Raw genomic sequence first — 24,489 nt, 5'->3', positions numbered from 1 at the left:
CACTGGTCTCTTTGCTCATTGACAAATGATCCACATTGACAAACAGTATCTGAGCATAAATTCTTTGAGAATTTTTTTTTTTGTTTTTTTTTGTTTTGTTTTTTTGGTTTTTCTCCGGTACCGGGAACCGAACTCACGACCTTGCACTTGCCAGGCAGGCGCTTTTGCCGCTGAGCTAAATCCCCAGCCCCGAGATCCAATTTCTTTAAGAGAAGATAATTAAATAAGAGAAGAAGAAGAGGAGAGAAAGAGATGTTTTAGATTTATGTAGAAAATAAAAAAGCTTTCCTTCTTCCCCACTTCCAAAAAAAAGTCCAGGTAGCTATTCTCTATTTGAATATAAAATTCATTTAGCATTTCATGATATTAAAACTCTGGACTTATTCTTAAGGTAATATGCTATTATAGTGCATTTCTCACTAATGAAAGGTTTACAGTGGAGTTGATGGAAGTGATGTTGTGAGTGAGAAGGTGGCAATTATATAAAAATACCTTTGGAAAACAGAGGCATATGAATCATTTCTCTATCCACAACACTAATAAGCCAGGCAAGTTAACCTGTATTACTCTGATCCTCAGGGTCCCTATTACTACAATTCAAATCTGGGCCAACATGAAGTCCAACAAAGTAGTCATCCCTCTTTTCTGGAGCTTCTGTTTCAATAAACTTGAGATGAAGCCTGAGAATCGTCAGACAGTTAACACTTTAACATATAACTTAACATAACATATGAGAATACATGCTTTAAAAATAGATATTTACTATATGACCTGCCAAGGAATCTGCACGCTTTGGTGGAGGTTATTTTAGTGACATGATAGCAATGTCATGGTCAGGAAGAGATGTGAATGCTTTCTTTCTTCCTTTGTGTCACTGTTAGCTTCACCACAGCTCAGCTCATGGTCCCAAATTGGATGTTGCAACTGTGGCTCTTAAAACTACACATAATTATGGAAAGACAAAAGAAAGAAAGGGAGAAAGGAAAGGAAAGAAAAGAAAGAAAGAGAGCGAGAAAGGAAGGAAGGAAGGAAAGAAGAATGGAAGAAAGAAAAGAGAGTATTCCTCTGTAGCCTTTCTTTTAGTATATATTAAAAAGTTTCCTGAAGGTTTTCCATCGATCTTCTCACAGTTCATTGGCCACGGTCCAGGTATCTGCCTATGAACTAAGGTCATGGTTGACATGAGTAATTAAGAAAGATAAGAGTTTCCCTCAAGAAATACAGAACTATTCTTCAATAAAATTAGGAACTAGTTATCCTGGAAACATTAACAGGCATAGAAAAGGAGATAAAAATTATGCCCAAGTAAAATGTTTCTTCAGTAAGGACAACACATCTAGTTTCCAGGATAACTAGCCCCTAATTTTATTAAAGAATAGTTCTGTATTTCTTGAGAAAAACTCTTATCTTTCTTTATAACTTATGTTAACCATGACCTTAGTTGTAAGCAGATACTTGGACCGTGGCCAATGAACTGTGAGAAGATCAATGGAAAACTTTCAGGAAACTTAATTTCACATCTGTGTAAGTTCTGGAACTTTGAACTGAACAGCTGCTAAAATACCCTATAATTTCCAAGATTTAGTTACTATGATTTAATCAAATAGTGGACAGTTAAACCTCCTGATGTTTAAATAATTAATTTAGTAGATGTGTGGTATTATTATATCAAAGTATCCTATTCACTTCAAAAATGAAAGAAACTGCTACATGAAATAAAATCACTCCTGCTGAACTGTGAGCAGGAGGCATGCACAGTCATGAAGAAGGGATATCTTCCCAGTCGACATGGTGAACGGCTGTGGTCTTTCAGGAACTTTCTGCTCCCACATACAGTAATGGAGGAAAAAATAATATTTACTTTAGGTTTTATCAGGAGAGACATGGGCAGATAAATAGAGAAATATTGGAGCTGACAAAGTCCTTCCTTCAAGATGCTCAATACAGTGGTACCTCAGTTTACCAACTTAATTTGTTTAACAGTTTGGGGGAAGATGGCTGCATTTCTGTTTGTGTGTGGACAATGGTCATGGTCGTGTTTGTCATATGGCATTTGCAAACAAAAGCAAAATTTTGCTGACTGCTTGCATTTGCGAACCAAATTGTTTGCAAAGAGAAGCACTTGTGAAGCAAGGCGTTACTTACTTACCTGTACCTTAAAGCTATCACAAGGGAATACGAGTGTAACCCCAGCACTTTGGAACCAGTAAATATATTATATAGGATGAGTTTCTCCTTAGTATGTCTATTAGGGAATCAAGTACACCCAGAATATTTCCAGTTTACTTAGTATTACAAATGAAGATTAGAGTTAAAAGTGTTTGTCTCATAAGGATAGTTCATAAGGATGGGTAGAAATGTAGACAGGAAAGCAAAATCTCTTACACTATTCAAAAAGGTATTCCTTTTATTTATATGCCCTTAACTTGTGAGAAAATTTTATATTAAACAGTAGGCATCAAAATAAAGATAATATGATTGAGCCATGTGAGGGAGTAAAGATAACACAGTGGGCATGAAAATCCCAAATCTTGACCATGAGACAGAATATCCTGAGTGCCTGATGATTTCAGATGTGTTTATTTTCTTTCCATCCTATTGAAATCATGACAAACTTTGGTATTTTATATAAGGCAGAATAGAGAAGGAAAAATAACATAGTGTTGCTATAAGCTTAGTACCTACCCTTCTTAAACTATATAGGAAAAGGTAATTTGTACAAGTAAAACTACCTTAGATTTCTCTCTACTTAAAAATCAACCAGAGAAATCACATATCCACACTTTAATTTATTCAAGCAAAAAAATCAGAATAAATACCATAATGCCAGTCATGTGATTTTGTTTAATTTGACACAAGTATCTTGGCAACAACCTTCCTGTAGGTCAGTGCTCCACAGTGGAACTCAGAAAAAGCAGAATCCAACTTTGGAATTACTTTGTGCTTTGTGTTCTTGGAAAAACATTTAGCATTTTAAGTCATTTTTCACCTGTAACTTAAAGATAATATTTGGTATATCTTACTTTATTCATTTTTATATGTCTTTAAATTGCAAAAAAGGACAACTGCATATTACTGTACAGGGGTTACACTACATTATACTAGTGTAATGAGGATTAACAAGCTAATAGCTGTAGAGTTTCAAAGACATTTTCTATGAATTGAGCACAAATCACTTAAAGAAGGCTGACTTTTTCCTCTCATATTATCTTCTGCTTTGCAGAAATGGCAGCATTAGAGTCCTATTTGACCTTTTCTTTGCTCAGTGGGTGTCAGATGAAAATGTAAAAGAAGAACTGATTCAAGGCATTGGAGCAAATAAGTCCAGCGAACTGATGATTTTCCATATTGATTTGAACAGCGTTGATATCACAGGTATCTCTGAACATTATTTGATTTCTTTGAATCATTAAGCTATGAAATTAAGATTCTAGCAATATACCAGGGAAGCAGTGGGATCATCCTGGACCTCGGGAGCATGTCTTACTGCCTGAGGTAACACATTTACGTGAGAAAAAGTGAAATGTGGAGAAGCGGTACCAGAAGAAAATGTATCAGTGAAAAAATGTTTGTAAAGTATCAGGTATCAAAAAAGATTCTGAAAGCATCAGCATGCCTAAATGTGTGAGAGTCTGGCCACATTCTTTGCATTGGTCAAGTGCACCCTGACTTTTTTAGGAGCCTCTACCAGAAAGTGCACCCTGATACCCTTAGCGAGTCATAGGTCTTAGTAGATTACAAAGAAAGAGAACTCAGTTTCTAATGGAAAAGATAAGAATGAAAATGAAGAAGCAAGGAGTCTGATCAATCCTACTTCTATATTTACAAAAATTAAAGTTTATTTGAAAAATGATAAAATGTTGGGCCTGGAGCTGTAGCTCACCAGTGCAGCACCTGCCTAGCAAGCACAAGGCCATGAGTTCAATTTCTGGTATCAAAAAAGAAAAAAACAATTATAAGTTCTTCTTACAGTAAAAATAAACCAGGGGAGATAAGACTTGGCAACAAAAATAACAACAGAAAAATATCTCTGTCAATGTTGAAATTGTTTTAAATTTTCCCCTCTAGTTACCTTCCATTCAATTCCTTTCAACAAACATGTACACTGCATGTCTATCTTGGCTGAGAACAGTAGAAATTTTCCAGTCACATCTAAATCCATAATTGCTTACCTAACAACCTTGAAACCAATCATGATTTCGAATTCAGAAATTTGGGGATTTTAGAAAACTCACCCTATGGTGAGTTGTCCCAGCCCTCAGGAGGCTGAGGCAGGAGGATTGTAGTAATTCTAAAGCCAGCCTGAACTACATAGACAGTTCAAGTCTTGCCTGAACTATGTAGTGAGACCCTGCCTGAAGGAATCTTATATCCAGAATAACATCAGTGTATAAATGTCCACACCAAATGGAATGACACAAATTCAGAACAACTTAACATCAATTCAAAAATACTTGGTATAGGGTAAGATAAGTCAATATAGGTTTACTTTCAAATCAAATACATAAAATCATGTACAAACAATGTTTCTTAAAATTTTGTAACAGGAGATGCAAAATTAAGAACTCTAGTTGCTTTTCTTTATAGCGTTATTTCATCAAGCACAGCTTCCTTTTCTATTAAGTCTCATGCTATCTACTGCAGCTCCTGTTTAGTGAAGATCCCTAGTGGTCTTGGTCCCACCTCCATGATGGTTTCCTTCCCTCGTTCACAGCCCCTGGAGCAGAGGTGGTCTTTTGGGATCTTTGTCAGATTCAAATGAGTTTCAAACTATCAGACATTATTAACTGAAAGACATTGTTTTTCTATGAATTATTTACTCACCATATCAGTCCTGTTATGGGAGGTCTTTGTTACAAATATTTTATGAAGTAGGAAACCAAAGCACCAATAACTTTGGTGAATTGCCTAAAACCCCATGCCATTTATATTTAGGTCAAGGTGATCAGTGATTGGAACCTCATATCTGTACTCTTAAACTTTACACTAAAGCTTGCTTATATCTTTGAAAGGTGTTGATAGGCATTTTTCAGTAGTCATTCTTCTTCTAAAAGCTGAAATTTATTTTAATGACTCCTTACTGTTGAACTATTTTAGGAGGACAATTTATTGGTTTCAAAAATTATGTATTTCTTCAATAAAACTATATCCTTTGAGTAACTTGGAATCAGTATTACAAATGTCATGAAATTTATTATAATATCTACTCAAGAATATTCTCAACACATTGAAGTTAGGGGACATCTTTAACTTGATGGAGTGCACTAATATTCATATAGCAGCATGGTATTAACCTTAATTTTAGTTTTTATGTATGATTTTTGTTCATATAGTGGATATTTCAAATTTACTGCATGTTAAATTAGTTAAGAATTTCATATATATATTGCATTTTATGTAGAACATTTTAAAAGCAAATATTATAAAATTAAAATACCTCTCTGAAAATTTTATATAAATCTTACTGTGCTATACTCTCCATAAATAATCTGCCACATGTGTTTTGAAAAATTGTCATAGATCTTGTAGAAATAAGACAAAACTTAAGCAGTAGTGAAATGAATGATATACATGATAGAAGAGAATATTCTGTTTAATTTATGCATTATCAATATATTTTTGAATGAAGTCAAATTCACTAAATGAATGTTTTACATGAAATATGCCTTGGTTTTCTTTCTAAGTTATATAATTGACTCACTTTATTTTTAAAACTATTGAACATGTTAAATACTGAAAAAAATAGACAGGTTTTATCTTTTCTGTATAAAGTGCTCTTCATATTTAGTGCTTAGCTCTCAGTAGATATTGCTACTTTGGATGAGTGGTTTGTGATTAATGTCTTCCATATTTTCACAGCAAAAATACCTGTTCTAAGATGCCAAGATCTGTTATGTAATGTTAGGTTAATTAACTTAGTTATAAGCCATTTTTATATAACTAAAGAATAAATATAGACTTCTTGGGAATTAATACAAATAAAGCAAAAATTATTCCATAATTAAAATTTTTGCATACGCAGAATATGCAGGTACTAGAAATTTAGCATATGTATCACAATTATATACTGAATAGGAATAGTATGAGAGAGGGAAAAACAGAAATTTAAAAAAAGCAAATAAATGCCTTTTCTAAAAATATACCCTAGTGAAAGGGTAACCTCTTTAACAAATGGTCCTGGATAAACTAATTATCTATGTGGAGGAGAATCAAATTAGACCTATATTTTGCATCCTGTAAAACTAAATCAAAATGGTTCAGAGACTTAAATATAAAAATGGAAACAAATAAACTGCTGAGAGATAAAATAGGAAAGACACTTGAAGTCATGGACGTAGGCAAGAACTTCCATACAGAACTCCAGCAGCACATGAAATAATGCTAAGAACGAATAATTGCAATTATATTAAATCAAAAACATCTATATCATAAAGGAAACAATCAAGAGTAAAGACACACCTTTCAGAAATGGAAAAAATATTTGGAAGCTACTCTTTGACAGAGGACTAATATGTAGAGTAAATAAAGATCTCCAAAAAATTAGATCCCAAAAATAAAGTGATCCCATCAAAATATGATCTAATGAAATAAATAAACACTCCTTAAAATAAGGACAAATGGTTAATGAGTATATGAAAAAGTGGTCATCATCTTTATCCCTTAGAGAAATACAAATTAAAACAACTCAGATTCCATCATACTCCAGTAAAAACTAGCAAAAACAGAAAAGAACAAAAATGCTGAGGATGTGCAGGAAAAGAAACAATTTTACATTGTTTGTGGGAATGCAATCTAGTACAGCACACCCACTGTGGAAAACTGGATTTTCACTAAATAAAGACATCATGCTATAAAAAATATGTTCACACCCATGTTTATAGCAGCACAATTCATAATAGCTGTCTTGGTTACTTTTCTCTCATTTCTGAGACAAAATAATTGATGCCCCAAATAAAGGAAGGAGAGGTTTATTTAGCTTACAGTTTGTGGAGGTTTCAGTCCACACTGGGCTGGTTCCGAGGCAGAGTGGCACATGGCAGAGGGAAAGCGTTCATGGCAGCAGAACACAGTAAAAACAATAAGAGCAAAAGGGAGGAATGGTGGCAAACAGCCTCTCCCTCTCCCTTACACTGTATGCAATCTACACCCCTCCAGGGCAGGTGTAGCACTCACACCCATAATCCCAGCAATAGATCATGGATGAATCACAAATTCTAAAAGCCCACCCCATGATTGCATGAGGATTCGGGGGGACATCCAGACACAAACCATAACAATAGCCAAACTATATAAGCAGTCTAGATGCCAAAGAACAGATGAACAGATAAGGAGAATGTGACATATTTACACAAATAAAAAGTTGGTGTGATGTTTGAAATGCAAAGTAATACGTGAATCAGTAATCAAATGCTTTAAGAAATAAGTTATTACAAACCTAAAAGTCATGAAGCTCTACGTGGCAAGGTAACTCTCTGCAGTTGTGATTGAGTGTATCCATATTGCAGCCAGTGTATCTAAAAACTGTCATTGAGCCTACATTCCCATCTCCAATGACAAAAAAATATTTACAGCATCTAAAACTATCTTAAACACATTGTGAAAAAAATGCCTTCAAGATTAACAATGGCTAACTTCTTTCAAATCAAACTGAAACATAAATTTAAATGTTTTAAAAGTTATTTTCCTAAAACTTGGAGAAAAAATAATAACTATCCAAAATTTTTCCATTTTTTTGGTGTTCTTTTAATGAATTCATTGAGTGAGTCATCAAACCCACAGTTACTGAGGAATTGTTAGCTGTAGAAAATGTCCTAAGAAAAATATGTGGAATGACTTAGGGCAAAAAGAATCAGTGCTAAAGAAAGCAACAAAGCCTTGGAGTGAAGTTTTTCACCGTTAGTGTGCTGAAGAGGAACCTGTTAAAATTATAGCAAATAGGCTGAATCATCTGCCCAGTAGCCTCTGGATAAAGAAAGATGATGAATAGGGGACAAAGAACCAGAAAAGTAATCTATCCATATTTCCTACATTTAAACTACGATAGCATCAGTATGTACATATCTTTGCCTTTCTCATTTTATATGAGCAATTGATATTCATCAAAAGAAAGATCAAAAAACAATGCTAAATTATCAATCACTGAAACTACATCAGTGAATCTACTCATCATCAAATTCTACTTATTACTTGGTCAGTGTTTCTCAAGCTACCTGGTCTCTTTGAACTTTATATGTCTGCACAATAGAGACTAAAACATATGCTTTAGAGGGTGATTGAAAATTGAAAGAGAAATAATACATACACTACTTGAGACAATTAAATTTAGTTATCAACCAGATAAGCTTGGGAACCTCCCAGGGGTTCTGGGTGTATCTGGGCAGGTCAAGGGGGTGTGACCTGGGAGACTCTATCTTGTCCTTGTCTCTTCTTCTCTGGCACTGTTCCCATGCTCTGCTTCCCATGCTCTGCTTCTCAGCAGCCAAAACGTGAGAGGTTTTGCCCCATTACATTCTTCTGTTATCATGTCTCTGTTTTGAAGTCAGGCAGCCATGGACTGAATCCTCGGAAACCTTCAGCCAAATAAGCCTCTCTTTGAAGTTGTTGGTGTCTGGTATTGTTTTCCTGTGATAGGACAGCTGACCAACACACCACTCTTCTTTGGTCAGCGAGGGACACAAACAATATTAGATCCCTTCTCCCCTTCCACTACTGACTCAGACAATAATAACAATAATAATAATAATGATTATAAATATCAGATACACTTTAATAAAAATTCTTCAAAAAGTTCAAAACAAGATGATTACACTTGGTGATATTCACATAAATCTGGCCTGCTATTTAACAAAAAAAGCCCTTCACTTTTAAATATTTTCTCTTATTGGAAAATGTATTAAATTACCTTAATAAATTACCAAAGAATTATTATAAGTAGGTGGCAAAATATTATATTCCCTTTTTACTAAATCCATGTACTACATGAGTCCTGAGTCACAGTTCTCATTTATTCCACTTATACAGCAAGATACTATAGATTTATAGAGGGGAACGAGGCAATTAAACTTGAAAACTGCAGTTTCTGAGCAATAATTTATTATGAATATGCCTTTCAGGGATGTTAAGTTTATTCTCATTTTTATATGCCTGGAAGATAGAGTTTGAGAAAAATCAACAAATGCATGCATCATATACCTGGCATTAGTACTATTATAAATTCTGCCAAAGAGAATTTTTGTCTGGTAACGAGTGCAAAGTCCATAAGGATTATGTTCTATTGTTCAACTGCCTGTGTTGCCAATTACTGCAGAGTTTTACTAACCCATTTGGAGCACTGGAGGACAGAGACAGGCACTAAGGTCACATTACACAGATTGATTTCTTGGCTGCGACAGAGTGCCTGGAGGGGCTGTTTGGAGCAATTGCTCATATGCTTGAAGGTTTTCTAGACTATAGCTTGTTCTAGTCCTTTGTTGCTGACTGTGCAAGCAACGATTACAGAAAAACAAAACTTTCACTATCAAGGGCTTTTTTCAATCTCATACAAAATACAATTCTGCTGCAATTCCACTATGCAGAAGAGTTTGGGGAATGCAAGAAAAGAGTAATTGGCTGATTTTGTGAGGAACATGGATTTGGGCCAAAAGAAGCTAAGGTAGTATTATGTCCCTCAATTTAATTGCTCCTGAGCTAGGATGCTGAAACTTTATCCACTAACAAATGGAGTTCAAAGTTTTTTGTCTTTTTGTGCACTTAAGAAAGAAAACTTTACATACTGCTAAGCACTCGCTTCTAATTTCAGCCATTCCTAGTCACATGATATCAGAACTATTATTCATTCCCTGTAATTTCATTTGGATTGAAAATCCATAGTTTTTCTGAAAGATTAGCTTTGTTCTATCAAAGTAAGCGAAGATTTCTGTAAAGTGACATGGATTTTCCAGTATACTGTAGTGAAATAAAATTGGTCTCCAAAGCAGACATTCTTGGATTCACATTCCACTCCCACTACCAAGTAAGCTATGAGGATCTTGTGCTTCATTTGACTCAAACAGCTATGAATACCAAGTACAGAGCTCTTATCCCCATTCAAATAATAAAAGAAAATAAAAATCTAAAATATTATTTCCAAACTATTATTGCCAAAATTTCCAAGCTAAGATTTCAAACCTACAGTTTTAATTTTTTATCTTGTATGTAGAATTCCTTGTGATTTGAAATACAAAGAACTTCATGCTGTATTCCCCCATATGACTCACCACAAGGCTTACACAGAGTCAAAACAAGAGGTTCCTGTCCCCCATCAGCTGAAATTGATTAGACTTTGAATCACTCTGAAAGCAACACTCTTAAATTAGTTGATTTCATACTGAATCCTTTCTGATACAAACAGAAATGGATAATTAAAACTTCCTAATTGAATATCTCCATGTAATACTAATCTACTGGTATGTTTGCATAATATATGTAAAACCAGTATCAAGAAAAAAATCACATATAGGTTAAACAAAAAGCTCATTGTCTTGGTTACTTTTCTGTCATTGCTGAACCAAAATACCTAAGGCCCAAAACTAAGGAAGGAAAGAATTATTTAGTTTACAGTTTGTGGAGGTTTCAGTCCGCACTTGGCTGGCTCCAAGGCAGAGTGGCACATGGCAGAAGGCAGCAAGCAGTTCATGGTGGGGGAAGATAGCAAAGGCAGCAAGAGCAAAAGGGAGGAGTGGGGGTGAGTAGCCTCTTTCTCTCCCTTACATATGCAAACTATCTGCCCTGGGGCAGGTGGAGCACTCACATCCATAATTCCAATATTGGGCCATAAATCAATCATAAATCTAGAAGCCTGCACCATGACTGCATAAGGATTTGGGAGGACATCCACAAATAGACCATAGCGCTTAGAGTTATGGGCAATTACAAGTCTTTTTTCCACTCAAATTAACAGTAAGTACTATTCAGATAATTTGATCAACTTCTAATAAATCAAATCCATTTTTATTCTCTTCATTTCTATTTTGTTATATAGAATGTATTACCTCCTAATTTTTTAAGAAGTACAGTTTGTTACTGACTTCTTAGAGAAAAATGGTAGAGCAAAAATTAAAAAATTAAGTGCAAACTAAGTAGTGCACAAGTCAAAGAATTCTCACATTAACAATGTAAGGTTATTTTTTAAAAAACAATATGTGACAAATTTCTGTATCTGTTGATAGTTTCTTAGAAAGTGTAATCATGATTATATATATATATATATATATATATATATATATATATTACATATGATAAAGTGTAGACCAAAAGATGTGATCAAACTATGTGGTGAAACTTTCAATTAAAAGTAATCATTGCAGTAAAAAAAAAAAAAAAAAGTTGGTTTTAATCCCCCTCAAAATATTCCCTCTTGCTTTGTGTACATTTATCCCACTGTTCTTGCCATTTTCTGAAATAGTTCTGGAAGACTTTTTTCATGAATTTTTTTACAAGGTGTGATTTTAAAAAGATATGGTGAATGCTCTGTCCAATGCAGTCAAAGGAAAGGCAGATGCATAAAAACATTACAGTTTTTCTACAGGTTTGGCACCATGAGACTTCTGGCTCTTCTCCCAAATCAAAATCTTCATGAAAGGTCAATGTTTGGATCAATTCATGATGTAGAGTGAGCCTCACAGGACAACTAAAGGCATTAAACAAAGACTTCCAGAACTGTTTTAGAAAGTAACAAGAATGACTGAAGTGTGTGCAAATCAATGGGAATTATTGTGATAGGAATGAAGCATATTCATAGTTCCATTTTAATGTATAAATGAGAAATTTCTTTCTTCATGGAACTGGCTGAAGCATATTTATAAAACAGCCTGGAAGAAAAGCCAGTAATACCCAAACAGGAGTGCCTACTGGTTCCATCTTTCACTCAATTACTTCAAACTATACTCATTTTCTAATCTCATTGTCTTTTCTTCTTAAAAATCACAATTGGGACGAATCACCATCAGTAATTCAACTTCCCACTCATTAATGTCTGTTTCCACCTCCTTTGAGCTTGATCAGTGTTACATTTCAGTCCCTGAAGTTCCTCAGTCCTGTAAAACGGCAGTCGGCTTCACACCCCATCTCCTCGGCTGATGAGAGAATCCCAGCCCTGCTCACATCCACAGGAGCCACAGAAATAGCTTCTCAGCTGGGCTCCTCTTTCCCCATCATTCCCCACCTGATCCCAGAATCGCCCTTATGAAACATGGACTGGTGATAGCACACAAAGACTTGATATCCGAAAGCATTTCTAACGTTCAGTAAAGATGAAAAGGCTCCCCAAGTCTTGATACTACATTCTTTTCTTACTATGGCTTCCAGAATGACTCTGCTGACTAAATTAGACTCTTCCATTTGCATGTATTGATTTGCTCTGATCACACCTCTTGTTATAGTTTATACCTAGATGTCCCCACAAGGCCTCAGGCACTCAGACGCAGGCCTTTTGGAAGTGGATTGGATTATAACTGACTTTCTGTTAGGAAGGGGGGTCTGGCGGGCAGAGGCAGGTCTCTGGGCACATGAGCCAGAAGGGTTTATTTACCCTCCTCTGTTTCTCCCTTCGCTCTGTGCTAAGTGGTTGTAATGATGGGAGGAACGTTCCTTGTGCCAGGCCTTTCTATCATGCCTCCTACTATTCAAGGACTGAAACTTCTAAACAAATAAGCCCCAGTAAACCTCTCTGCCTTTCAGTTGTGGGTGTTGGGTATTTTATCTCAATGGCAAGGAGTGTGACTAAGACACACGCACGTACATTCATTCTATGTATCTTCCTGGTGCACTTTTGGACTTCCTTCCAAATTGTTTGAATATGACCTCTTCTGTGAAGCTATTCCCTGCCTCAGACAGAAAGTGTCTAACACTTAGTGTTACCACAGCAGATTCTTATATCTCTCTTTTTAAAAATAGTGAATGAATCAGTTCCCCACTAAACTCCAATCTCTGTGAGAATGCAGGCTTTGCCTTACTTATTTTTTATTTCTATTGCTTGCAATTCTCTGTTACAAATAAGTAGACAATAAACACCTAAAGGATGGGTGAATAATTATCAGTAGGGAGTGCAAAAGATCCCAAGAGATCTCCCTTGTTGGTGAGGTTTAAATTTCAAACTAATGTTCAACAGACAATAGAGATGCAAAGAATCAGCCAGTGAAACTCCCAGTACAATCATTAGGACAGCGATAATTTTGTCTCTTACCAGCTAAGTCCCCAAATCTAATCTTTCAAGTGCAGAACATAAGAGTCTATGAGCTAATGTTAAAATAAAGCAGAGTTTCTAGTAGGGTGCTTTTGTTCGTCTCATTAGCAAGAATGTATGAAATCTTCATAGGCATTACGCTCTTTCTACGCAATAATAACACACTCCTGATAAACAGCTCTTACATGTCAATAATTGCGATGTGTATTTGGGTTTATTAAATAACAGTTTTATAATTATTCTTCATTCTCTTATATGGCAGCATTCTGACCTTTAAGATGTTAGATGACTCATGAATTTCCTGATGGTTTACATCCATTTTAATTACACCCAGCTATGAGAGTCTGATTTAATTGTACATATATTCAACAACCCCACCTATAAATAGTCTTAATCAATTATTATCTGAGTAGATTCCTTAATGCAAATACTTTTGGTTTTCCTATTAAGTTTATGGAGCAAAAGAAATATCAAAATTTTATATTTTGATATGTTTAAAACCCAGCAGGTGGCAGTACAATGCTGGTTTTAAGATTAACAACAATAATGAATATATGTCATTGAGTTAAAGAGTTCAAAAACTTTAAACCGTCATTGTTATTCTAGCCACAGAGTTATTCAAATTCCAACATAGCATTTAAAAATAGAAAGATATGTTCTGGGGCTGGGGATTTAGCTCAGTGGCAAAGCGCCTGCCTGGCAAGTGCAAGGTTGTGAGTTTGATTCCTGTACCGGAAAAAAAACCAAAACCAAAACCAAAAAAAAAAAATGTTCTATCTCATGAGAATATAAATAATACTATTTTTAGCATTGTACTTAAATTTTCCAAGTTAATTGCTAGAAATGCACTGTATTTCTTGTGCATCTTCATAACTACATATGTGGAAATGGCCAGGTGAAGAATGAGACATGCTGAGAACCTTAAATTGATGGATTCTGGCCATGTGTGGAAGAAAACCTGGCAGGAATGCCTTTGTATCATATATCTTAAGAATCTCAGAATCAAAGCTGGGCATAGAGGCATAAACCTGCAAACCTAGAAGCTGGGAGGCTGAGGCAGAAGGATCACGGGTTTGCCAGTGTGGGTTACATAGTGAGTTCAAAGTGAGCCTGAACTACAGAGAAAGACCTTGCCCTGCCTCCCAAAAAAACCTGAAAATCAAGAACAAAAAGATAAAATAGAAATATTCATATTTTAAATTTTTTTGAATTTAAAATTTAAAATGGCATTCACTGATACATTTTACTCTGAAGAATGTCTCTAGTGAAGTCACTGTATTTTCAAACAAAGAGGTTAGTAGATGCTGATGATGATATGATAAACTTTCCCATGAACTGTCCCAGGTAAAAATGCTAAGAAGTATAAAAGACAAGGGATTACAGGGTCTAAATCATAGTATTAATTTTCTGAGACTAAAATATACAGAGGAAACATTGGTATTTAAAGTCTATCAAGAGTTTTTTCAAGATTTAAATCCTGTTTGAAAAATGATTTATTCACCAAAGGAGATAAATATTTCTAGTAGAAACTGAAGTACACACTTGTGAATAAGGACCTGAATAATAAAAAAATGACAAATGTTCAAATCTTGTATGGATCTCATCAACTGGAAATTCAGTGTACTGTGCAAGAAGCTTGTAATTAAAATTGTGTTTTTAAGGAAATGCCTCCATAATGTGCCAGCCTGGTTCAAGGCCCTGTGCTGATGCTCTGCAGTGTGTATCAACTGATTTGTTTTGTGATGGAGAAATAAACTGTCCAGATGGCTCTGATGAAGACAATAAAATTTGTGGTAAGGTCACCGCCCTGGTCTCTGTTTCCCTTCCTTTCCTCCTCCCTCACTGTACATGCACACACACACACACATACACTCACACACACTTGAAACAATGACTTATTCCAATAGCTGTGTAAATAATTTAATACAGAGATCTAAAAATAATTGTATTAATATTTTCCTAAACTTTATTATATGATACTAAATATATTAATTTTGCAAATTCCATTTGATGTTTATGTAAAGGAAACTCCAAATGGTAATGTCTATCATTAATTTTTGTATATCCTTTATAATGAACGACTCTAAACTTGTCTGAACTTGAATTCTCACTTACACATTATCGCTTCCTCCCAATGCTTTTTTCAGGCATTTTCACTGTCACAGGATCAGATTTCTGTGCTGTTTTAATCACAACCACTTCAGCGAGGGTCACTCAGTTTTGATTGTTGCTTTGATTTGCTTCTTGTAGTTCCATGAATAATGCAAACAACTATGATATGTCTTATTTTTATATTTCAGCACTTTTTTGGAGTCTTACTATTGAAATTTAAATAGCATAAACTCTGGCTCTACCTGATTAAGTATCCTTTCTTCTTATTTCTTCATTTTATAATTAAATTCCATCAGGAAAGTTTACCAAAAGGCAGTACCTAAGCCGTTAATTTATTTCCATATGTAACATACCTAAGCAGATTACCACACAAGTGTACACGTAGATGAGCAAGCAGTGTGAAGAGCCATTTGAATAACTCTAGCCTGTAATTTGTTTTTGAAAAATTAGGGAGAAGACGTGAATTGAAAATTGTGTTGGTAAGGTTTATAGCAATTTTAAAATTTAAAATTGCGAGTACAACTAGTTACAGCTGCAGTCACCATTGTCACTCATTCTATCAGTCGTCACACTTTTCTCATCTTGCTTAATATTCATTGAAGATGAAGATTACAATGGGAACCAAAGTTTTAAAATTGCCTATTGACTTGGAACGTAGTTTGTAGGATGGGAAGCCTGTCTCTTTGCCAGTAGCAACTGAACAAAAAGCAGCACTACCGGAGAGATTTCTACTCAGCAATTCCTGTTCAGATGTTCTTGGATAAAAATCTAAAAACCTGAACCAACAAAGTTTAGCTGCATACATTGACGTGAAGTCAGGACACATCCATGGAAAGCGCAGTCTACACAATATTTCTAATCTATTTGATATGACTAAGGTACTCAAAAAACGAAGAAAGCTCTCTGTTTTGCTAAGATTTTCAGGCACTTTCCAGAATCTTTCTAGGGAGAATATGGTACAAGTGTGCCATCCTGAGGTAACAAAGGTGACGTTGAATTCTGCCACAAAATAACACAATATATCTCAGAGACAGACACAGAGGAGGATGTTTGTATACTGATAATAATAACTTTAAGAGCAGGATGAAACAAACAATGCATTCAATGAATTACATAATCAGAAAATGTATCACACCTATAATTTGGCCTCTAACCTCTTGGGGTTCATAATTTTATGATAAGATAACATTAATGCACATAAAATAGTCGTAAGAATATTATATAAAAGTGACAATTTGAAGTTTTAAAATGATGAGATTTTTGTGAGTCACTGAAAACCTATCCAGATCTGTAGTATTAGAAATGAACTAATTACCTGAGTTTGCTTTAAAGACAAACGCAAACTGCAGCATTGCGTGTCAGTGTCTGTGGTCTTGTGGTCTTGTGTTTACTCAACCTTAGCATCAGCTTGGCTTCCATGGCCTCTGTCACCTCATTTTCCATTTTCTTGATTCCACTACTAAGGTAGTGGAAAAATAAATCAATTAATTTGTGTTTAACCAGCAAAAATTCAAGAGTACAAGTTGTTTTATTCTTTTAATCATTGACAGTCGCGAGCCCAGAAGCCTCGTGGACTTCCCTTTAGAACTACCTTAAAATTTTGACAACATAATTTCCACCCCAAAGTCATTGAGTCAATCAAGAAAAAAATTAGAAAATTAATGTAAAATGCATTTTCTTTATGTGCGGTTGACCTTTGTTCTTACTTATTTTGCTCCAGCTGTGAGCTCCAATTCCAGTTTGTGCTATTAATAGCATCATATTAATGTTGACTTCCTCACCCAGCTTCTTTTTTTAGTATTTGATTATTTAGGTTTGCACAACTTATAGCTGACTATAGCTGAACCGAGATTCTTTTGAATTGCTTTCCTGTTCTGATTAGCATTGCGTCAGCAAGAAAGTTCACTTTTTCGCTGACTATGACTACGAGAAGAAGAGATGCTGACTCACAGCCTTTCCAGGCAAAGGTGCAGGCCTACTTGATAGTTGGCAAGTGTCTTCATGATTTGCACATTGCATGTGTACGTGCATGCTAGACCTTGGTGGGCAGGTTCAGGTCACGTTTTGTTTTATACACCAGAGAGCCTGGGAACAAACACGAAATTAATAAACACCGAGCCAGCAGAGGGCGCTCTCAGAGGGTTCTACGTGCACACCCTTAGGAACCCCATCCCATGACAAGTAACAGTAGCTGATATTATTTGACAGGTTCATTTTATCCCAATCAGAATTTTTTTTCTTTGATGTCACACTACAAAGCACTCAGCAGTTACATAGTCATAATCATGAACATCCAGCAATACTACTCATCCATGGCTGAGTTATGTATTTTTTCCCAAAAGCCTATCTTGCTTCATGTTATATAAAAACATTGGTCTCTTCCAAAGTAAACTCAATTTTAAAAACCCTACAACTTAAATGAACTAATACATAAGAAAACCCCCAACATAGCCGTATATCTTAAAATGGTGACATTTTAACCCTCTAGATTTTGCCATTGTAAGGAGTCCAACACTGTAGTAATTTCATAGCTTCATTTGCTTACGTGCTAGAATTTACCAGAGGTCTTTGAGAGCAGAATTGGACATGAAGATCATCCACACCTCCAAAAAAAAAAAAGCCAACATCATAGAAAACTGGATGGCACATTGACTTACATACCTTGCTAAACAATCTTGGAGATTTGAGACAGTCACTGTTCATTTATCACCTATATCACAGTCCAAAAAAATGTCAAGGGGCTGCACTTAATAAGCATTGGGGGTGCCCAGTCCCAATCTGTCACTCTGCCTGGCCCCAGCCCCTCCAAATAATCTGCTATGACTTGCTCACAGACAAAGATAAACTGTTACAGAACATTTGTTTGATTGCAGAGGTTATGTTTCAGAAATCACATTTAGAAATTAACATGATTACCTTCACAAGAGTTTACTGGGCACCTCGTCACATGGCTTCATCTGAGCCCATGAGATTTGAAACATGAATCTAATCACGTACCTTGAAAGGTGCTTAAACAGAGTCTGCCAAGTCTAGCAAAATCTCTGTCATAAGGGACATATCTCCACTTTTCAAAACGTATGACTCTTGTAAAACAAAAGCCCTTCAAAATCCTTTCTAAGAAATATGTAATGATGAATTTGAAGAATTATTATATTCTACCAGCTTTACAAATTGGTTTAACAAATTCTTTGCTGGCTTTGTTGCAAACATAATCTAAATTAAGAATTTAGAAAGGATGTATTTTTTTTTAATTCCCTGATTCTTTCATTCACACTTGTATCCCTGCTTTTCACCTCAGAGACTGGCTGATGCTCTGTTGTGGTAGAGAAAATGTAGCACAGTCTGAGATTAACTGGCATTTTTCTGCAGCCACAGCTTGTGATGGAAGGTTTTTGTTGACTGGGTCATCTGGGTCTTTCCAGGCTGCCCATTATCCAAAGCTGTCTACGTCAACTGTTGTTTGCCAGTGGATCATAAGGTAAGATGCAGTCTTCTATATCCTGTTTAGTCCTAAAGTCTTTTCTTGATGTAGGTCTTAGCACTTTCAGTATTTTCCTTAAACACGTAATATTTCCATTAACTATGAAGTAAAGTCTTCCCAACCAACAAACTGTTCAAAAAGTTTGTCTGTACTTCTTGTCGTTTTGAAAAAATATTCTATGCTATGAACATTACTGTTTAATAAATAGGGCTATATCTTTGGGCTCTGCGGCAATTATTCTTTTTCCCTGTGACTGGTACAAATCATGCACTGCCAAAGCAAATAGCGCACAAGTACAGTTAGGCTGCTGTGGAGTCTCATGTCATTTGTTCTTGTCTACAGAATACAGTTTTTCTCTGGTACCTATGGGGGATTGGCTCCAAGCTCTGCACCTTTGTGGGTAATATAATCTGTGAATACTCAAGTCATTTATATAAAATGGCCCAATTTTTACATAGAGTCTCTTCACATTCTGCCATATTTGGGGTTGAGTTGATACTTGTGATATCCTTAGCCCTTCAAAAAAATGTTTTTTGAGATGGCTCTCACTGAGTTGGTCAGACTGGCTTTGCTTCTCATGCCTCAGCCTCTTAAGTAGCTGGGATTATGGACATGCACAACTGTACTACTACATCTGGCCTCCCATACATATTAAATTATCTCTAGGTTACTTATAATACCTAATGCAATGTAAATTCTAAGTAGATATTGTTAAACTGTATTGTTTAGGGAATAATGACAAGGGAAAACATCTGCAAGTGTTTAGTACTGATACAATTTTTGTTTTTAAATATTTTTGATTTTCAGTTGGTGAAATTTGTGGATGTAGAACCCAGGGATATGGAAAACTAACTATAATTCCTTTCTTATTATGCTATACATTGTTTGAAAATATCCAGTAGTGTTATTTAATAAGCTTTGCACATGCTAGGCAAAAACTCCACCACTGAGCTACACCTCCAACCCTCTCCCCCCACCGTTTACTATATCTTGAATAACTTTTGGATAAGTTACTACATATGTGACTTCCAAGCTCTTAATTCAGTTGACTGATACAATCATGACAATGATTGACATAATCAGTCTGCTGCTAGCTGATTAACCTTTATACTTACCTAAGCATCTTGCATTGAAGAGGAATACCTGATTGTCTTACTTTTTTGTCACTAAGACACAATAGCTGACACAATGTAAAGGAGGAAAGGGTTATTTTTGCTCACAGCTTGTAGAGGTTTCAGTCACAGTTGGCTGGTTCCAAGGCGGGGCATGATGGCAGAAGGGCTGGCAGAGGAGAGTTGCTCAGGGCATGGTGGTCAGGAAACAGAGAGGGAGGAGGAAGAGAGACAGACCCTTCCCCACCACCCCCTCTCTAGTGACTCACCTCCTTGGAGCAGGCTTCACTTCCTAACACCGCATCATTTAACTATAATCTCATCAGTGGACTAATCCGCTGATGTCAAATATCATATCCCCATGATCCAATCACCTGCCCAAGCCCCCACCTCCAGGCACGTGAGGCTTTGGGGGAACATCTAGATATACACCACTGTACCACTGCACTGATGTTCCACTCAGATATTCCAAGTGGAAAAATAATTTGTTCTCATATAAATGTAAGGGACATTGAAATATAGTTATGCAATGATTGACAATACAATCTTCAGAACTTTATTAATACTAAATAAAACTAATTTAGGCATTTAATTTCATTTTAATAACAGTAGATTAAATTTAAAGGATTTCTGAGTGAACACACAAAAAAGATTTTCCTATCATGAAAGTGTCATTTGTGTAATAACCATCTTATATAAATTAATAATTTGTATTTCTAATCTTTTATATCTATATATTATTTAAAATGTTAAAAATTTAGAGTATAGAAATGATTATAAAAGCCTAAAAAATAAGAAAAGATCCTAAAACTAATACCTTACCTGCAGGTTAAAATTATAATTAAGTTAATTGCATAAATAACCTAGCTTTATTTCTCAAAGCTCTATCAAAGATGCATTTGTATATAGCTTGGGGTTTTCCTCCCCCCAATGGTGATGAAAGTAGGTGTAAAAAAGTTATTTCTTTACATGCTTCAAAGACAGAGTAAGTAATGGAGAAATACTTAATATGCAATGAAACTATATTTGGGGCTGTACAGATCCACATTAACATTAGAATTACAGTTAGGATAGGGCCAATGTGAATATTAGAGAGAACCTGTGTGTTCAAATCTAGTTTCTTCAGATTAAGGAAGTATGATCTGAGACAAATAAGTATAATTCTCTGACCCCAAAACTTGCATCTATAGAGTTCAGCTTCTTAAATTACTGGGGTAGATCTTTGTAAGATTTTAAAAATGAGTATAAATAGCCTAGCATATATTGTATGCTCAATAAAAATGGAGTATAAAAGGATTAGCTAATAATATAAAAATACCAAATGTGTTCATTAAATTTAGAAAGGTACCCATTTCTTCATAAAATTTAGAAGATAACAAAGATGTCTAATATTACAAAAACATAGGGCTGGGCATGGTGCCACATGCCTGTAATCCCAGCACTCAGGAGGCTGAGACAAGAGTATCCTCGCAAGTTCAAGGCCAGCCTGGACTACAAAGTGAGCTCAAGGCCAGCCTGAACTGCATAGCGAGACCCCATCTCAAAAACAAAAAGACCAAAAAAAATTACAAAAAACATTAGATTATTAATCTTACTTTTTAAACACCTGTGTCTTTATTGCAGATGTATTTGTTGTTCTGAAATACAAGGAAAAAGAAAACAACACACCCTTGTTTCTACGTTCTACCTCTAGTATCAGTTCTGAAAAGGGTCACATGTCCGATACTGACACTTCAGTGTGTCATGAGGTTGTACAAACTGGCTGTGGTAGTCCAGTGATGATGAAACTTTTAGAGCTTTCAATGATGACAAACAGCTGACTGTGACACTCACGCCAGTTTCACCACCACTGACCGAGACATTTTTTCTCCAAACGATCTGAAATTTAAAATCATGTATATAAATACAAAGTTTATACTTTCTAACAAATCTGTCACACTTCTTCCTACATCCATGTGAAAATTACACAGATTGTATTCTACAGCAAATTTTTTCTTACAGCAATAATCATCTACTAGTGTTTATAAAGTGTTGAAGCATACAGGGATACACAAATTAATCTGTCTTTGAGTCATACAGATTCTGTATGAATTCTGTATTTAAGTGTGCCACTAACAGTCACAGAGTCTGATAGTTTCACTGGCAATATACATGGATTGGAAGACTCACTATTAAAATATTCATATACACACTGAGGTACTAGTTTAGCACAGTTCTTGTTAAAATATTAATGGTAATCTTACAGAAATAGAAAAAAAGTCCTAAAATTTATATGAAACCATAGAGGACCCTGAAAAGCTAAAACAACCTTGATAATGCACAACAAACTAAACCATCATATTTCCTGATTTCAAAAGACATTTTGAAACTATAGCAATGTACTGGCATAATGAGAAACACAGAGGCCGATAGAATAGAAATCCACAGAATAAAGACTTACATGTGTAGTCAAATATTTTCAATAAGAATACTAAAACTAGACAATAGGGAATTGTCAACAAATGATACTGGGAAAACCTGAAATCCACATAAAAATAAAGTGAGAACTTTATGTTAAAATTTTCAGAGAAATTTATACAAAGTGGATAGAAGTTTAAATGCCAGACCTAAAACTATAAAACCTCTAGAAGAAAACATGAGAAAATTCTCTGACTTTGGTCTTACAACAATTGCTTTGATATGAAAGCAATCACACAACATAAGCAATCTGCACAAACACAGATGAATAGGACTACATCAAACTACAAAGCTTCTGTACAGCAGAGAATATAAATAACAGTGTAAAAAGGCAGCCCACGGAGTGAGAGTAAACATTAGCTAATATACCCGCTAAGTGTTACATCTGAAATGTCAGAATATTCTACAACTTAATATCAAAATAGTTAAGTAATGTAATGAAGAATAAGCAAAAGACTTTCATAAACATTTACCCAAAGACATACAAGTGACCAAGTTCATGGAAGGATGCTTACCAACCTTAAAGATCAGGGAAATGTTATTCAAACCTTGGACAAGATAGCACTTCATACCTGATGAGCTGGCCATTACAGATAATCAATAAATAAAATAGCAGAGGTGATAACAAGAATGCTGAGAGATGAGAACCTTTATGAATGAATAGAAATGTAAAAATGATGCAGCTGCTATGGAAAACAGTAGGCGGTTTCTTTAAAAAATTAAAAATAGAAAAATTGTATGATGTTCCAATCCCAGTTCAAACTCATGGGAAGTGGAATGATGGGGCCAGTGCTAGAGACACAGAGCAGTGCGGGATTGCTGTTCAATGGATAGAGTTTCACTTGTGCTAGGTGAATATGCTCCATAGATCTGCTGTTCAACATTGTGATCAAAGTAAACACTGTACTGTGTGTACATTTAAAAATTTGTTAAGAGGATAGATCTCATATTATGTGATTTTTAGCCTAACAAATTAATACATTAAAATCTAGAATCCATTAGAGATGATGATGACTAAAGGTATTATAATCTTTTTTTTTGCTTTTAATTTAGTGTAAACCAAGGACTTTCAATTGAACTAAGCTTCGATTCCTTTAATATACATTATACAGATTTGTTAAATATTTATGAAGGTGTAGGATCAAGCAAGATATTAAGAGGTAAGTAAGACAAATATACCACCCATCATCAAAATGAAAAGATATGGGGAACTTTTTAGAGTTTTCCCTTTGATTTTAAATTTAATAAGAACTTGGGGTACACGTAAGCGACTGCAAGGGAATGATCAGTGTACATGTGTGCCACCTCCCCATGATAAATGCGTTCATTCTGTATTGCAAACAGGTGCTGATAAAAGTAAATTTTAAAAAGAAAAATCAAAATTGTTTACAAAAGTGATAACCAATTGATTATAAAAGTTAGTCATTTATACCAAACTAATTCCTTCACAATAAAATAACTGGTATTTCACATATTCCTCTTATAATGGATGCTTTAAAAATTACATGAATGTATAATATATATTTGTTTGCTATGCATTGTTTAAATGTTATTCCACATAAGACAAAAATCAAACATGCCCTAAGTATTATTCTATTTTTCTCTGACATTGCAGGGATTATAGATATTTATAATCTCTATTTTTTTTTCCTTGTGCACTCTGCTCCTTAGTCTCTTGAAGGAGTAACACAAAGTGGTTAAAATGGTGTCTAACGTACGAATTAGAGGCAGTGAACAGTAGGTGCGGATCAGATTGCTACTGCATAACAGTTTATGGCTAGTACTGTGGGCACTCAAGCTGAGAAGAAGCCAGTGCACTGGCAATATTTGTCTTCTAGGCTCACTTTGTGCCATTAGCCCCTAAGCTTCTATAATAAATATAATGGATCTTTCGGAACTATCAAGTTGTCCTACAACAAAAAGAAGCATAGTGTGGATATGAAGTTAGGTAATATATGGCAAATATTTTTCAAGGTAAAGCATTTCAATAAACTTCATGCTTTCATTGGGACACTGTTGGGTATGCTCAAATACCCTTTCATTCATTCTAGGGTTTTGGGGGGGTTGGGGGTTTTTTCTTTTTGTCTTTTTGAGACAGGGTCTCG

General features: G+C 35.2%; 1 protein-coding gene across 1 annotated transcript in view; it reads left to right on the top strand.

The window, feature by feature from the left end:
* The window catches only part of Tmprss15 (transmembrane protease, serine 15), a 116,216-nt gene that overhangs the window by 8,317 nt on the left and 83,410 nt on the right, over nucleotides 1–24,489 (top strand). Inside the window, exons 4-7 of the mRNA XM_005375963.1 lie at nucleotides 3,224–3,375; nucleotides 14,884–15,015; nucleotides 18,704–18,812; nucleotides 23,438–23,544. Of these exons, the coding sequence (XP_005376020.1) occupies nucleotides 3,224–3,375; nucleotides 14,884–15,015; nucleotides 18,704–18,812; nucleotides 23,438–23,544 (500 nt within the window). The remainder of the gene's footprint in view (nucleotides 1–3,223; nucleotides 3,376–14,883; nucleotides 15,016–18,703; nucleotides 18,813–23,437; nucleotides 23,545–24,489) is intronic.

Source organism: Chinchilla lanigera, unplaced genomic scaffold, assembly GCF_000276665.1.
Source record: "Chinchilla lanigera isolate Chin_1 unplaced genomic scaffold, ChiLan1.0 scaffold00006, whole genome shotgun sequence".
NCBI lineage: Eukaryota > Metazoa > Chordata > Mammalia > Rodentia > Chinchillidae > Chinchilla > Chinchilla lanigera.
The sequence above is the reverse complement of the archived record's forward strand: the minus strand, read 5'-3'. Positions and strand labels throughout refer to the sequence as shown.